At 32.8% G+C, this 17,100-nt stretch overlaps 1 protein-coding gene across 2 annotated transcripts in view; it reads left to right on the top strand.

The window, feature by feature from the left end:
* LOC118194913 (uncharacterized) overlaps positions 1-17,100 on the top strand; it is a 98,985-nt gene that overhangs the window by 25,188 nt on the left and 56,697 nt on the right. Inside the window, exon 1 of one of the 2 annotated variants that reach the window (XM_035366125.2) lies at positions 5,005-5,302. The exons of the other annotated variant lie outside the window; for it this stretch is intronic. Within the exon in view, the coding sequence (XP_035222016.2) occupies positions 5,280-5,302 (23 nt within the window). The 5' untranslated portion in view covers positions 5,005-5,279. Of the gene's footprint in view, positions 1-5,004; positions 5,303-17,100 lie in introns of those variants that run through there. 2 annotated transcript variants of the gene reach the window in all.

Here is a 17,100-nt window from a genome sequence, read left to right as displayed (position 1 = left end):
TAAGAACAACATATTTCAATCATTTATTAAGCTAAAATTGCACAATTTACCAACATAAAAATATAAGAATAATATATGAGAATAAGAAAATTTTAATATAAGAATAATAAAAAAAATCTGAGGTCACTGAGCCGAGTAACAGAGTGGGTATAATATATATACTTTTGGTGAGGCCGATTGCAACCAAAAGGTAAGGTGCACAACTACATGTTATAGCAGTCCTATATATAAAATTTCAACTTTCTGGGGCTATTCGTTTTTGAGTTATGCGAGATGCATACATATATACGTACGCATGTACATATCTAAGTACGTACAGACGCCATGAAAAAAATCTCTTCTGAATCTACCTTAAATCAGTTTTGTAATTCGTTTTCGGAAAAAGTTCATTATTCTGTCCTTACTGTGCAGGCAAGCCTCCACATTTATTCAACATCAAGTCTGTTCACTGCGACCGCTCAATGACAGAGCGAGATTGACCACTACAACCGGTTTTCTGTCTCTTCTGCTGCTAGACTCCGAAGGTGTAGGGCGGGCTTCTGTCCGTTCTCACCGGGGATGATGCGTGTCTGCGATTTGTACTTTTCGTGCCTTTCTGACGACCATCTCCATATAGTTTCAAGAGAATGCATTTTGTCAAAAAATAATAGTAAGTGATATGAAGATTCAACTAAAATTGATCTAGATGCTGACTTCTGCGGTAAATGAATGATGTTTTACGACTTGAGACGTTCTCGAAAGGAATTCCCGTGCACGTGTTGCATCTGATGCTAGAATTGGCCTTGTGTTTCCACAAAAATATACTGGAATAATAATTCAAGTCAAAGCCTTCGCTATAAAAATTGAATTTTGTTATCATGTAACTTTGTGTAACGAAGATGAACTGAGATTGTTTAGATTGGAACTTTACGCATTTTGTGCACGAAAGGCTAGGACTCAAAATGGTAGAACTGATTCTTACTGCTGCTGTAGTTTGCCGTCTATTGTCTTCTCTCTGGATATGTTTCCTTGATTTATACTAGTGTTAATTTAAAATTTCACGATGTCAGGATATAATAAATTTCTCGTAATTCACATTATTTGAAGTGTCATCCTTTGGGGGTAAGTTACTTTAATTCCATAATTTTTTTTCAGATCACACATTTCATCCTGCACGTATCCAATATTTCTGGGTTATTGCGGAGAGTTCCATTTATCATCACATTTGGCACATCATTTATTATTACACTTAAGTACAGATATCACTCAAAACCCATCGTTAAATTGCGTTCGATAGCGGTCAAAATGTATATTTTCGTTGAAATATGGTAGCCGGAATTTTTCGTGATTACAATGCTTCCTTTACTTCGTACAAGGAAGTAAAAAAAAAAGCTTCCAAAGAATGAAGTGAACAAACCTAACTTTTAAAATGAATATTGTAATAAGAAAAGGGTGAGAAAATTAAATTATTAGTCACTGACCCCCCCCCTTCCGTGTTGAATCTGCACTGCAGATTTTAATGATGAAGATGGTGATCCTTTGCAAAAAATCCAATCTGATATTGATTAAGTTGATGGCACTGAAATAAATTTACGAGTTAAAACAGGTACGAGTTGAAATAAGACCGGCATCTACACATCCAAGTAAGCATATTAGGCATAGCCAAGGCTTGTGTGCCGGAGCACCCGCAGGTGCCGACGTCTCGTATCTTCTTTCTCTATCACTAACCTCTCGAGAGGATTTCGATTCGCATGCATAAGTGCCTCCTTGCCGCACAGACAGTATGAGGGTACAAACATACATGGTTCTCCAAAATTCGCCTCTGGGCCCTTCTGTACGATAGTAGGTGTCATTAACCACTATTCCGTCTAGGCGGCTATGAGCCAGAACAACATTTATCTCTGCCGATAAGCACCTTACCCAGTACATCATCTGTTTTGACGATAGCGAAAAGAAAATTATGATGTGGACATTACATGTCTTTCTTGTACGTCCATTTTGTTTTGCTGCACTTCATTTAAACTTATTTTCTCAAATTATTTAAATTTAATTAACTGATCCCTCAAGTTTTGAAAATGACATGAAAAATTCAGATTTTGAAAATTAAGTATCCATGTCAATTTTAAGCCCAGAGGGCAATTCGACCAGAAGGGCTATTAATTTCGTTTTGGCATTTTGCGTTGTTTCGCTATAAATGGCGAATCACTTTTTAAATTGTTGCCACCAAATATTAGAGTTCTGTATTATATTTAAAGAAATTAAATAATGAAAAATCTGCATAAATATATGTATGTTTCTCGCCTTGTGATAAAACAACGGTACCTAGAGCCATCCAATTTTGAATAACGTACGTCTCCATTCGAATATGCGCATCCGGAAGTCCCAATTTGGAATTTGTTTTATTATCAATTTCATATTTTATAAAGCATTTCGGTTTTCGATTAAAAACTAAACGATTTCAAAGCCAGCAATGGCAACACTGTACGGGGGGGGGAGGAACATGATATTTAATAAAAAAAGATAACACACAAAATGTTAAGAAAAACACCTCTTTGGGCGCAATATAAATTCAGATTTTTATTATTTTTTCATAACGAGCACAAAATGTTCCCAAATATAAGTATAGGAAATGTGAGACCACATTAAAAGTTAGACTTCGTTGTTTGTCCAAAATTAACTATTTTTTTTAAATTTGACATTGCCAAAACGTAAATACTTTCATCATTTAAAAAAGCATATGCAATGATGAGGTAGTATATGACTAAAATCAACGATTGCAAAAATAAAGGTCGGTTAAGAATTTTAAGTCGGGTAAGGAGGTGGATATATATATATATATATATATATATGTAACATATATATATATATATATATATGTAATATATATATATATGTAATATATATATATATATATATATATATATATATATATATATATGTAATATATATACGTCGGGTTTGGTACTGCGAGATTGCGATGCATTGCCATTGTTTAACCGTTTTCAAATAAAGTACCATATCGTTTTTATATTAGGGTCCTATAACTTTAAAAATAATGTACTGCTTAATGTTCTGTAGAAGGCAAATCACAAATTTTAAACCTTTTTCTCCCAAAATGCAAGCGGCATTTTCAAATACGGCGATAACAGTTAATTTATAGATTTGTTCGTAAAAAAAAAGGGGGCTTATCAAGAATTAATTGGGGTTAGCACAAGTGTTATGAGTGTGTTTCTACGTCATCTTTATCTATAATTCGTTCTAAATCGCCCTGCTTGGCGGCAAGTTTCCCGATCGACGGGATAATACGTAAGTACCGAAAAATGTCAAGATGAAACGAAAGCTAAAAATGTCGAAAGTGTTTAAAAATTGTTACCTACGTCATTTGAATGTTAACTAAACAAATGTTTTGTAAATATGTACATGAGATATTTACATATATGTATTATACATAGGTTCAACAGTTTGTATCTACTTCTTGTTTATTATTTATTGAAGTTTTTACTTTTCTTTTTAGTTGTTTGATTTTTACAGGAATGTATTGTTTAAAACGATAGAAGGGTTTTAAATTCACGCATACCTATATTCACATTAACAACTTTCACTTCGTAACCTTCAGTTTGCTTAATAGTTTATATAGAAATTTGCAGTAAATATGTGACTCTAATTACGTGATGCAAATAATGAGGAACGAGGGTTAGAATGTGATCACGAAATAAGTGAGCTAAACACACTGATTAAAATTGCAGTTTATTCGTAAAAATATGCGCACTGTTAAAGCCCTCTCTAATCGGCAAGGCCTGTGATGTCTGTAAGAACCTTTTTGCATCTTGAAGTATATCCAAGAAATTAAAGCAATATATTAAAAGTACCTAACTCCAGGTGTAAAGTACCACGGGCATTTTGGCATTAAAATCAAGAAAAGACTTTTTTCTCATGGTAGTTTTTAGAAATCTAGGTTTTCTAGTGAAGGCCCGTCCGGTCTGAGGGAATTGTGTATTTTTGCTACCAAAAATATTTTAAAGTAAAAATGCAAAGGCATTTTTAATTCATCACGGCTTCAAATACTAGCGAATGAATTTACTTGCATTGGGGTGGTTTTCTGTTTGTTTTCCCAATGTATAACGGCCCACCAGCGGCAGAGCGGTAAAGGCGCTGAACACTGGTAGTTCGGTCCGAGGTTCGAATCCCGCGAACGGGCTGGCTGCATGGGCGTTTTCGTGGTTTTCCCCATGTGTAACGTGTATACGAGCCAGTTTCCCTTGGAAAGTCCTCCACGAAGGCATCCCTCCCTTTAGGCAGATAGCCCTCGTGCGCTTTGCCATAATTCAATAATCCATAATCCAATACCAATGTATAACGCATACAAGTGAAAATGTCTCTTATAAAGCCCTTTTTGAAGACATTCCTTATTCACAAGGGTCCACCAGTGGCAGAGCGGTAAAGCCGCTGAACACTGGTAGTTCGAACCCTGCGAACGGGCTGGCTGCATGGGCGTTTTCGCCCCATGTGTAACGGGTATACTAGCCAGTTTCCCTTAGAAGTTCATCCCTCCCTTAGGCAGATAGTCCTTGAGGCTTTGCCGTAATCGTATAAAGCAAACCCTTATTCACAAAACCCTTGCTTTTGCCATAGCCAATTAACCAACTGAAGATGTAGGGTAAGGAAAAAATATTCTGCATAACATTTTTCAAAAGGTGTATTTCTAATTTTACGGATAAGAAAAAAAATAATTAACAGAAAGTTTTTCAGGGGTAATATAGCTTTTTTTATAATCAGGCGCATCGGCGAAACTCGTAAAATTCTTTATTGAAGATTTCAATGCTAATTAATTTACTTTCAAAACCCTGACAAATCTGAATCCCGACCCGTCCTACATTTTGTGTTCTTCCTCCTCCTAACCTGCATATAACCCTTACGAGACGCATTCTTGGCTGTGTTCCGATGATCATGCGTCCCTATAAGTTTATTAAAAACCAAAGTTTGGCTCGCATTTTAGGATCACTACAGAATCGGTGGCAGCCCTTACTTCTGCGTCCTCCACCGCCCTCTTTTTTGTCGGATTGAGCCCAGCTCATTTTTAAAACCCGTACCCGGCGCTTAACCTCAAAGTTATTGGGCAATAACATAGTGTTGCCCAAAATATCTCTGTTCCCCGTTCACTGTGCGCTCTTTTCGGTACGCGGGAGCCTATCGTCAGGAGGGGGTGCGCTCGCTTTCCTGTTCGTCTCTAAGTACTTCTCGATGTGTGTGCTTTGAAACTGGAATAACTATACCCGTGAGATCATCTTATCAGCAGCAATATGGATAGACAATTCGATAAGAGGTAAGAGCCACACTTATTGTTACGGAGAAGGATATTTGTGATTTTTTGGGGGGATAGGGAAAGGGAAGTTTTCCAGTTATGTGTAATATTTATAACACGAGATATTGTGAATTCGCTTTTAGCTCCTCCCAGAAAGTGAATATCACAATTCACATGACTTACTATCGCTTGAATTTGTTTTACTGCGCGTAAAAGTTGCATTTAGATTATAAGGGTATTTCTATCTTTCTGTTAACATCTCTGTGTTAATCTGAAAGCATTTTTAAATTCCTCAAACATTCTTTTTGTACACTGTGAATTTTTATTACTGTTTAAATAGAGGCCTTATTTTCGGCCTAACTACGATTCTTACGATAAATGTTTAATAAGATATAGTTTTTTAATTGCATTATTTCAAGATATAATATTTTTTAATTTTAGATTTAAAATAAGCGACGTGCTCTTCTAGTGCACTTGACTGTAATATTCATATAGCTTGTTGTTCAGTTGTTAATAATCTTAATTTTAGTGTGCCATTCGTGAAAGAATGGGAAGTATTACAAGATTTAAATCTATGAACTAGATATCTGACTAACGGGGGGTGGCTTAGAAAAGCACTACGATAAATTCGGATTGAGATAAGCAATATAATCAACAGAAAAAAATATATATATAATAAAATTCTTTTCAAAAAACATTTTACTCAGTGTAATAATCTGAATGTTCAGATGTTACTGTATAATTATGCAACAATTCTAATAATTAACAAAAATTAAGCTTAGAACGAGAAGCAAAAAAATGTGGTTAACAAAATAATGCCGACAGCGAAATTTCCTTAAATATTCAACTTATTAAAAAACGAAATGTCTGCGAAATGCATTCTTCTCTTATTCTAAGAAAAGAAAAATTATCTGTTTTCTTTTCTTAAAAACAAAAGAAAATTTCTCTGTTTTCTTTCCTTAACTGAAAGTGTTTAATATTATTGTGACCTTTAAATTTCAAGCGAATATGATCCAAACTACAAAAGTGTATTTCGTGCTTTGTGATGTACTGTCCTTGAGTTATAAATATCTGCATGAATACAAACGGTAACTAACTATTTGAGTAATAATTTGGAATGAAATAATATAATTTAATAAGAGTTAAAACAAAAATATTGTGTATCAGGTTCCTAACACATGACATTAGAAAAACATGTTTTATCAATTATAAGGATGTATTTTAATTTATATCAATTATATAGATTATTAAAAAAAGAAAATAGGAAAAAAATACTTTAAGGAATGCGTTCATTGCTTTTAAATCACTTAGATTGTTAAGTAATTAAAAATCGATTAAATTCAAAATAAAAATCAGGATCTTATGTTTCCACAAATGGCAACATTTTAAAAACTGGATCATACGCAAAGCGCATCCAAGAAAAACACCTTATAATTCGTACAGTGGTAATACGCGCCAAGAGTGTGAAAAATACATGATAAAGTAACGTAATGTAATGTAATGTCTCAAAAATTTTGGAAAAATTCCGCTAGGACCGTTTTTAACACCGTTAGCAGATTTTTTTCTCATAAAAATGAGTACTAATTTAAATACAAGACTAATGTAGTCAAAAATCCGGAGTAGGTTACAAACGCCTTGCAAGAATTTAAGAGACTTAAAATTAATAAAATAGAAAAATTTATAGAAAAATAATTATAAACTTTGTAGCGTTATCATATGTAAACTTTGTAACATTTTTCTTTCGTACCTTTAGTGAAGTGGATGTAGTAAAATATTGATTAAATTAAGCAGTTCTGAACGATTATCTAATGGATATGTAATTGGATAAAATTTTATGGAAGAATAATTTTAGTAAAATTTATCACTTGGTATTCAAGATGAAAAAGTATCGGTTTATAAGGAAGGAGAAGTTTCAATAATTTTAAGTCAAATACCGTTAGTATAAGATAAATGTCTAAATTTATTTTCTCGGTTTTTTGTGTAATTTCCTTTGGAATTCACGCACTTAACGACCCCTTCCGGTTGGATTCCAAGTGAAAAAAACGCATCAGGTCTTCATTCCTTCTTCTTTATCTTTTAAATAATCATTTTCGTAATAATGGGAACTTCGCAAATGAGGTTACGTTTTGAAAGGAAAAAAAAAATGTTAAGAGCCAGATCTGGTGAATAAGATGGATGCGGAAGAAGTTAGAATCAGCACTGCTGAATAGCACTGTGGGAAATCTTAGCCTTCCGTGAAGCCCAGGAAAAGCAATATTTTCTGCTAAAGTTGCCATGATTTTTCGCAGTTAAAAGAAAATATTCCTATAATAAACATCGCTATGTAGTGGATTTTTTAATAAGCAGAGAATAATATTCATTCCAAAAAAGGGTGCCCAAAATCTTCCCTGCAGTTTTCTGAGTTCTGAATCCGTAGAATTGGAAAGATCCATTGTGTTTCCACATCATGTCCTTTTGTTTTTTTTTCTTCATGTTCTTTTGTCATTTGTGTGTCATAATGTGAAACCTGGGTCAGGCTGTCAGTGTTCAGTGGTGGCTAGTGGGCTTGTAGTTTTATCTTGTACTTTTTAATTGTATTTTGCAACAAGTTTACTTTATACCAATAGTGTAATAAATAAAATATATTTATAATATTATATAATATATCGTTTCCAAAATATCTAATTCTTGTACACGCTATTACTTGCCTCTACAATAAAATGTGATGATAATAGTAAACTTTGCAATAGCATAGATTACATATAGAATGCACTCCTCTCTATATATTTCTTTTTTTCATTTTATTCAAGAGGTAAAGAATCATTCTTATTTTTCATCTAATGTCATCCATTTTGTATAGTTTTATATAAACCTAATCAAGTCGTCAATGTCCAGCTGAAAACAAATATAATAATACTTCGAAAACAATTAAAATTATGGGTAAAAAATTGCTCAGTTCTCAAAAACTGGCTATCAAAATTTTGTGGCAAACAATGTTAACACTTAAATGTCAGAGTTAATCTATTGATAACAAAATGTATTTTTAAATATCACGTGAAAGCGATTTTCTAGCATTGAGTGTATCGTAACCTATAAATGGGTTTGTTTGCAAAGAATATTAATCTTTTTTGGAAGTGACTTGTGAACAGTGATTAGTTTTTTCATTTGCATAAAGCTTGGACAATCTCATAAAATATTATGAGAGCTTATCATTGGTAGACTTTTAATCAAACAAACGGAATTTTGTTACACTACAGAGATATAACTTTCGGTTTCATGTCCATAGATTAAGCCTGTTCTAAGCTGCATTAAACGTGCTTCCTTCGTCATGCCAATAGCAAAAATCTAACACTATTCTGAGACATATTTAACTTCATCAAAAGTAAGAATCACCTTAGAAAGCAGTGGCACATAACATCCGACTTCAAAATCGAGAAAGAACCATAAAAGAAAATAGCATGCAGCATAGACAGAAACCAGTGGCAAAAATGCTTTAGCTCACTATACATTAAAAAAAAAGTCCATCTGGAGAATTTCCAAAAAATTAAAAACAAGTGTGATCCCATTAGACCTATCACCGGAAATTGTAGACTTGTGTATACTCAAGGAAAAATGGCAAATGACATTCCAGGTAGCTTAGAAAATCAACTTATTACTGATTTTCGTCGAATCTGCCGAAAATATGACTATACTGATTAGGAGATTTCTAAGGTCCCTTATTTCGAAAGCTCACCGACTGAACTTAAGTCATAATTAAAGAATTAAATCCCTGTTTAGCTTATAATTGAGACATTTCGAGAGCTTTTTTTAATTTCGTTTTTTAATAAGAGCTTTTTTTACGGAAGGCCATTGTGATTTTGTGCAATCTTTTCAACGCATGCCGTAGTAAAGTTTATTGTGCAGATTGCTGGAAAACCTCAGTCATCACTGTATTCAAGAAACTTGGGAAAGACCCAATCAGTCCCAGAAGTTACAGGCCCATCAGTCTGCTCTCTACTGTTGGAAAATTATTTGAGAAAGTTATTCTCAAAAAAATCTATAGCTTTATTAATAAACATTAAATCATCACACCTTAGTAGTTTGGTTTCTAACCAGGTCATTTAAATACTACAAATTTTGTAGGTAGTTGGCACAACCTCTGAAGGTATGAACAATAAAAAAGCTATTATGGTGAGTTTTCTGGACTTAGAAAAGACCTTCTATAACATTTGACATCCTTATTCTTTCTGTGATTGCAAATTACTTAAGTATGAGAAACTTTAAAGAAAATGTTGGTAGCATTTCTCTCACATATGAAATCGATTCATTCGGGAGTCTCACAGTGATCACTCCTTACTCCATTCCTATTTAATATTTTCATCAATGACTTACCTTTCACAAATTATAAAGAAGCAATTTATGCAGAACATACTTATTTATAAAATCAATCAAAGTTAACTATGCGTTTACAAGATGACAGAAAAGTCTTGATGGAATTGAAGAATGCTGTAATATGTGATGATTTAAAATTAACCCAGACAAATATTACTCTCTGCTTTTTATCAAACATAAATTTCGATGTCCAGTTAACACCAAGTAAGGTATTTTTGCAAAATCATCAAATAGTCACCTTCAGTAAAGTATTTGGGAATTAAAGTAAATGCGGCTGTCATGAGCCAAACTGCTTTATTATGATGAAATTCTCAGCAGTCAACTCTAAACTTCTACCATGTAAAACATTTATATATCCTATCTTTACATATGTCGTACCAGCTTGGGTTAGTGCTTGCGTAGCTCATCTTAAAAGGTTTCAAAATTTTCAAAATACCTGCCTCTTATTAACGCATCTACATCTTTGAGAAATCCTATTCTCCGCATGGATTTGAAAGTCGAATCTGTCGACTCCTGACTGCCGCTCACTTCACTTTTCTCAAAATGAAGTTCTCTGACTCCAGAGAAATTCTGAAAATTTTTAATTATGATGAATCTACGCACAGCTTATAAAAAGGCCGAATACCATCTTTCTCAGTACTCATAGGTAATTTTTTATTATTGCTTCTTCTTGTCCTTAGCGTGTGATAATCGTCGTTTACCTTCTTCTCATCAGCAATACACACTTATTTTATCAGCCCGCTAGGATTCAACTCTGAACTTACGTTACTGCCTAAAGTCACATATTAATACATTAGAAAAGGTAGTTTCGAAACTTTTGTTATCTTTCTATCTCCGATTGGAGATAATTTATTTATGACACTTTTCGGACAGTAAGCTGTTACATGACGGATATGGTTGCAGTTTCTTTGACTCAGTAAGTTAATATGCTGTAATTAAAAAACATAGATTCAGGAAAAAAAAGGATAAAATTTTAAAAAATCTGAAAGGTTTAAAATTTTAAATTACGTCCAAAGAGGCGTTTTTTTAACGTTTTGTGTGTTACCTTTATTTATTTATTATCATGCTCTTTGCACTTAAACCATAAAATTCAGTTCAACAGCAATGTCGCAAAATAATTTTAAAATGAATGTATCTTTAGAAATTCCCATAATATTCCAGTTCCGCGCGCTGGAGATAAAAAGTTTTTTTTTCCTCCCGTAGAGTGTTGTCATTGGTCGCTTTTAAATTGTTGAGTTTGTTAATCAAAAATTAGTTAAAGTTTTACAAAATATGAAACCGATAATAAAACAAAATTTCAAATTTGGTCTTCCAGACGCCCATACTCGCAGTAGGGTTACATCATTCAAAATTGGATGGGTCTAGGTACCGTTGTTTTATCGCAATGCAAGAAACATACATAACATTTATGCAAATTCTTAATTATTTAATTTCTTCAAATGAAATACAGGGTGATTAGTATTTGGTGGCAACAGTTTGAAAAGTGAAACGGACATTCAGAGTGATTCAACGCAAAATCGCAAAACGAAAACAATAGTCCTTTTGACAATTCATTCATTTCTTTTCATTATCAGTTCAAATGGGACAAAGCCCATTTGAACTGATAATGAAAATACGGCAACGCTAAAATGATGCCGCGCGAATTCAGAGTAAAAGAAAAATTTAAATCGCATATCGGTCTAATGTAAATGAATTTTTTTAAATACCTTTCACCAGTGCTATTGTGTTACTTCTTCAACGATAACTATAAGAACACTGCGGTACAGTGACACTGTTGAACCATGTCCAATCAACGTTTGCATTTATTACGCAAATACTTGTTTCTGAGTTACATATTTCTTTACTTACTGATAAACTGTTGTTTTGTAAAAGTTAGGTTGAATTATCTGCGTATTTTTAAGGAATGATTATTGTTTTTTTCCGGTTCGCGAAATTTTTGATACGATTGAAAATTACGAATTCTAATAATTAACAATATATGATTTATACGAGTTTTATACTTATAAATCTTGCAAGATGTTAGTTTTAGAAGCTTTGATATACTGAGAATAAACAAGACCGACTCAAAGCCAAATTTTAAAATACTGAGTCTACCTAGCTTAAAAAAGTTCAAGCAAATACTTTTTTCTGTAAATCACTAACTCATTGATAATCACTTATAAATCACTAAAAGTAAAGTGAGTAAATTAGCTATTTATTATGACTAAAATTAGTGATTATAAACTAATTTCACTAATTGATTTGGTATACTACTTGCATGTCTATTAGTGCTGTAGAAATCACTTAATTTTAAATTCAAATATGATTTGAGGGTACGGGAATTTTTAGCAAATTATTTTAATTTTATTTTATGAAACTTTAAAAAATGTATCGAAGCAATTAGTGATAGGCTGGATAAACAGAATGCAAATTAGTGCAGGAAAAGGGCAGCCAATGGTGGGTTTTCCTTTCGCAGTTATAGGTTAATATAACTTCTCCCCAATTCCCAGTTAGGTTTTAGAACATACATGTGATATTAAATTCTAGTTTTAATGTAGTAAAATTTGTTTATACGCTGGAGGGTGAGAATTTTCCTGCATTTTAATAACGGCTTTAATTTGTCTTTTGTTTTAATATGCCATGCATTTTCCTAGATATTCTCACTTTAACTGTTTTCACTGTCATTAAATGGAACAGTTTATTATTTTTTTTTTAAATTTCTTATAAATTTAAGTGTTGTTTTGGTGTACAGTCCATAGTTCTAAAGTTTCTCTTTCAGTGTTGATTTATACGAACTTCCATTTCAGTTAGCACTTAAAATTATCTGGAGTTTCTTCTGACATCTTCAATATAATGTTTTTTGTCAAATTTGGTGCATATATTAAGGTTTTAAATGATCTTTCGTTTTAATTATGAAAACGTGATATAAATGTAGAAACTATGAAAATGATATTTGGTTTCAGTGAATTCAAAACCGAGTAATTGATGGAAGACTCAGCCCGACTTTGAGGATTAGGACCCGGAAAATCTTATAACTGGTTCTCAACAACTGAATGTAAAAATGAGTTCCTGGATAACTGAATATATATTTGAGCTAAATTTCTATATTTAACCTAAGGAAGATTTTCGAACAAAAGAATAACGTAAAAATCAAAATTCCGAGAACAGGTCTACAATTAGGTTTAACAGAATTCAATAATGGAAAATGGAAACCGTAGACACGAAACCTTTAATTTCCTAAGCGGTTTAGTAGTTTTCCCTCACTGCGCTTTATCATCAAAACCAAATAAATCTCTTCGCAGTGGACGAGTCACCAGTTTCATAGGTCACATAGTTTCCAATGACGTCACTTCCGGCAAATGTTACTCTCTGTGGTATTCAGAGAGGATGAAAAGTGAAAAAGTAGCATTTCGAATTGCATCTTTGAAGCAGGTAACAACGAGATGCTAGAGAAGAGAATTTTAGAGTAAGTTAACATTTTCGAGAGTTTTTTTTTTTCAGGCAAGAAAGACTGTTGTTAGGTTTGAATTTTGTAAATATATGCATTGTATATCGTACGGCATCATGACTTTTTTTCGAATTATTGAACCTTAGATTGAATTTTTGCATTTTGATTTCTGAATGCATATTTTTCATTCGCTGCAAGAACAATCATTTAGATAGGCTTTTACGTCACTAATATATTGGGAAAAATTGCAGTTAAATTATTTATTTTTTAAAAATTTAAGTTAAATTCTTTTTATTAAAATGCTTGTTAGAATTTAATTTATTGTTCACTGAGAATTTTACTTTTATATTTAGTTTTAAAACACATTTTTATTATGTTGAATGCTAGTAACCTCTTGAGGGGTAAATTATTGTTATTTATGATAGCCTTCAAAATATTTTTGCAACGAGCATGACAATTAAGTTATAACAAAGCAGGGGAAACAAATTCCGCATATTATTAGAGTGACTCTTCCCTCTGGACTGTTATAGTATTCAGCGTAGTCTCCATTAGAAGCGATATACTGAGAGATTCAAAATGAATAAAGACATTACAAATGGCTATAATTGATTAATTGAAAAGAATTTATTGATAAGAATTACAGAAAATATAGAAGATTCAAAATTTTGTTTACATACTTTTTTTATAAATGTTCTATGCAACTGCCCTAGGTATCACGGACAATATCTTGAGCGGTAGTCCATTTGACGCCATACATTCTGAAGCATATTTGGAGTCTGTGTATGTGCTTCCTTTGCCGAAAGCAATTCCAGAACTCAAAATGAACGTTTCTAATGCACTTGAAGTCACACAGAATATTTAGAAAGTATGTAAACACAATTTTGAGCTTCCTGTAACATTCTGTGTAATTTTATAGATAAATTCCATTCAAGTAAATAGTTATAACCGTTTGTAATCGCTATATTTATTTTCAATCACCCTGTGTTGATGCCGTCATTGAACCCAACTCTTTAATTCTCTATAGAAAATTTCTTGCGTGAATTTGATAAATTTTATCACTGCGTATTTTATGATCACTGGTAGTTTTCCATTCTTTAATATTTGTTCAGACCTCTCTGCACTTATTACTATTGATATCGTTTCTGTAATCATCCGATAGTTTTCGCTGATGTCAGACGAACTGCATCTTTCTCTGCATCATTGTCAGTAATTCGTTGTCGGTACGATATTAGTACTTCGTAGCTATTATTTATTTTCATTGTAGGAAACGATTGTAGAAGATTTACCAAAATAACACCCGAAGTTTATAGAATTTATTTGAGTTCGTTAAAAAGCTGATCGTTGCGTGACTTTACGGATAGCAAATCCGAAATTAATCCAACAAAAACAGCCCTGGCGGTGTAGTCGTTAGGGAAGCCTACTGGGGTACCGAAGGGCCCGGGTACGAAGGCCGGAGAAGACATGGATGTTTGTAAATGTATGGTGTCTTTGTGGCATGGGGGCAGTCGAAAGTAGAGCTCTCGTATGGTTTGGTGAGAGATCCTCACCCCGCCCCCCCCCGCGGTGCTGTGACTCAAAATTGGGGTGGAAGTAGAAGTCCAACGCCCTTGAGGAAATACATGGACAAGACAAACTAAATCACACGTATAACTGGAAATAAATATATCGAGAAAAGATTAACTGATTACATCATAATTTATGCTATATTTGTTGTAGTACGAAGGGCAAAGGAGCTTTTGTCTGTTAGCATTTATTTTATGTAATTACTCTTTGTAGTTGCACATGTAGCAAATTCATTCACTCAAACAAATTTTGAAATTTCTTTTGCTGAAAGTCACTAGTAACCTTGCTTCCATTTTTTTTTAAACTACAATTATCTATCTTCGTGTTTTCATCTTCAATTATTTTAAATTAAAAGTGCAACTGTCTCATCCATGGAAAGTTTCAAATTAAATTACTAGTTAACCAGCTATTGCACAAGGAAACGGAATAATATTCCATGCCTATTTATGTTCTATTTTAGAATTATTTAAGAAAAATTCTAATGAAAATATTTTGAAAGCTGCAAATTTTAGTCTCATACAATTTTATGTTTCCAGTTATGTGCGAATGTGAATTTGGAACGTAAAATGGAATTTTCAGAAAAATTAAACTAATATTATCGTGTCATAGATACACAATACAAACTTTGCGTGCGTAAAGGAGAATCTTGGACATAAAAAATTGAGAGTTTTCGGCTCTGAGCCAAAGTTTCGCGGTCTCGAAGGGAATTGTTCTAGCTCACATTTGTAGAGTGAAACCGTAACAAAATGCTTATGATAAAGAGCAGTTAAGGAATATTCAAATCACGGGACCCAAAAGAGCTGAAAAAATGAAATTTTTAGACATTACGCAAACACAAGGAAATCTCTACACATATTTTCCTCCTTAGATTTAGTATACGTATTAAATAAATTACATATTAATAAATACGTAAGTAATATATCTTTATTTAACAGAATAAACTTTAAATTTATATAACTTTGTATTTATAGCATACTAAAATAATAATTTCCAGTTTTATTAATCACTTGGAATGTAACATTACGTTCTGATACACGATGGGAAAAGAGGAATGGAGCAATGGAGGTTGAGAACTATTGGTATAAAATGTAATCCTCCTCTAAAGGATACAATTTTATTATTTTTAATGGTCACAGTTTTTAAAAGTATATTCGGTTAGGTTAGATTATTTTATTTTAGATTATTAAATTTAGGTTTTTTACTTAAATTTCGCAAAGTACAAGAAGGATATCTACCTAAGGGAAAGGAATGCCTTTTGTGGAAAATTTTCTAAGGGAAATTAGTATACACGTTACACACGGGGAACACCACGAAAACGAACCATACAATACAGCCCGCTTTCCTGGGTTCGAATGCAGGTCGAACTACTAGTATTGAGTGTTTTTAACTACTCGACCACTGGTAGCGTTTAAAGCATATTCGGAACGTTGCTTTTTGATCTATTTTGAGGAAAATGCACAACATAACATGAAGCTTTTCATGTTTAAGAATGAGTGAATTTGATATAAGATTGGTAAGATAATTATATTTTTCATTTTTTCAGTTTATATTTAATTTTTATATTTAAAAATTATTATCATGTCAAATCTTGGGGGGCGGGGATAACAGAAAATAACTACAGTTTACGATTCTTTATTCCATTCCTCTTCTTTTAGAATTAGGGTATCACTGTTCTTTAAAAAAAGTTAGCAATTTAATGTTCTTAGGGAAAATGTGGATTAAAATTCTGTTAAAAGTTTGTAGAAGTTCCTGAAAAAACGGGCTCATTATTCCCTGGAAAGAAACCCTATCCATCACTTTTCTGTTTTGATAAATATAAACCCTGCAGTCTTTTTGTAAGATTTGAGATAATTTTTGTTGAAGTTGCATGTAATGTAATACAGTGTTTCCTTTTCGAGAAGTATATTTTCTCCCTCCTTTCCGAGTACCTTAGGGGTGTAACTGGAAGCACGTGGGACGTGTAATCGAGAGGTTCGAATTCCGAGGAGAGCACTGCGCATTTTCACGTCTCCTGCATAAACCTAATGACTCTACAAAGTAACAGGGATCTTTGGTCAAAAGCGGGATGGGGCTCAAGCAGGTGGTCCGCTTATAATTTGCCTAACTTAAATAATCGAATTCAGAGCTGTTTTTGCTATTATCTATAGACGTCAAGAATATAATTGGCTGGCGAAGTGTTAACAGAAGATTCTCTTCATGTGGCAGGTTGGCGAAATATTTGATCTGATTTGATAGCTGCTTTAAATCATGATAGGCATGTTGATGAGATTTTTACCTTATTAGTTTGCCTATAATTATTGGTCACTCGAAATGAGCTACTTTATGACTTGACCTTCAGGTTTTATGGTCATTAGGTGAAAACCACATTCATTTAAAAATTTATTGTGTTTTATAGATTTGTCAGAAGTTTCAATATTAGTGACTTTTGTGTTTTTACAATATTTACGGAATATATTTTTACAAAATTTATATAAGAATT

This window comes from Stegodyphus dumicola, chromosome 6 (genome assembly GCF_044657685.1).
Source record: "Stegodyphus dumicola isolate Sdum_Otavi_A_Nest chromosome 6, ASM4465768v1".
Classification (NCBI taxonomy): Eukaryota; Metazoa; Arthropoda; class Arachnida; order Araneae; family Eresidae; genus Stegodyphus; species Stegodyphus dumicola.
This window is presented reverse-complemented; position numbering and strand designations above follow the sequence as displayed.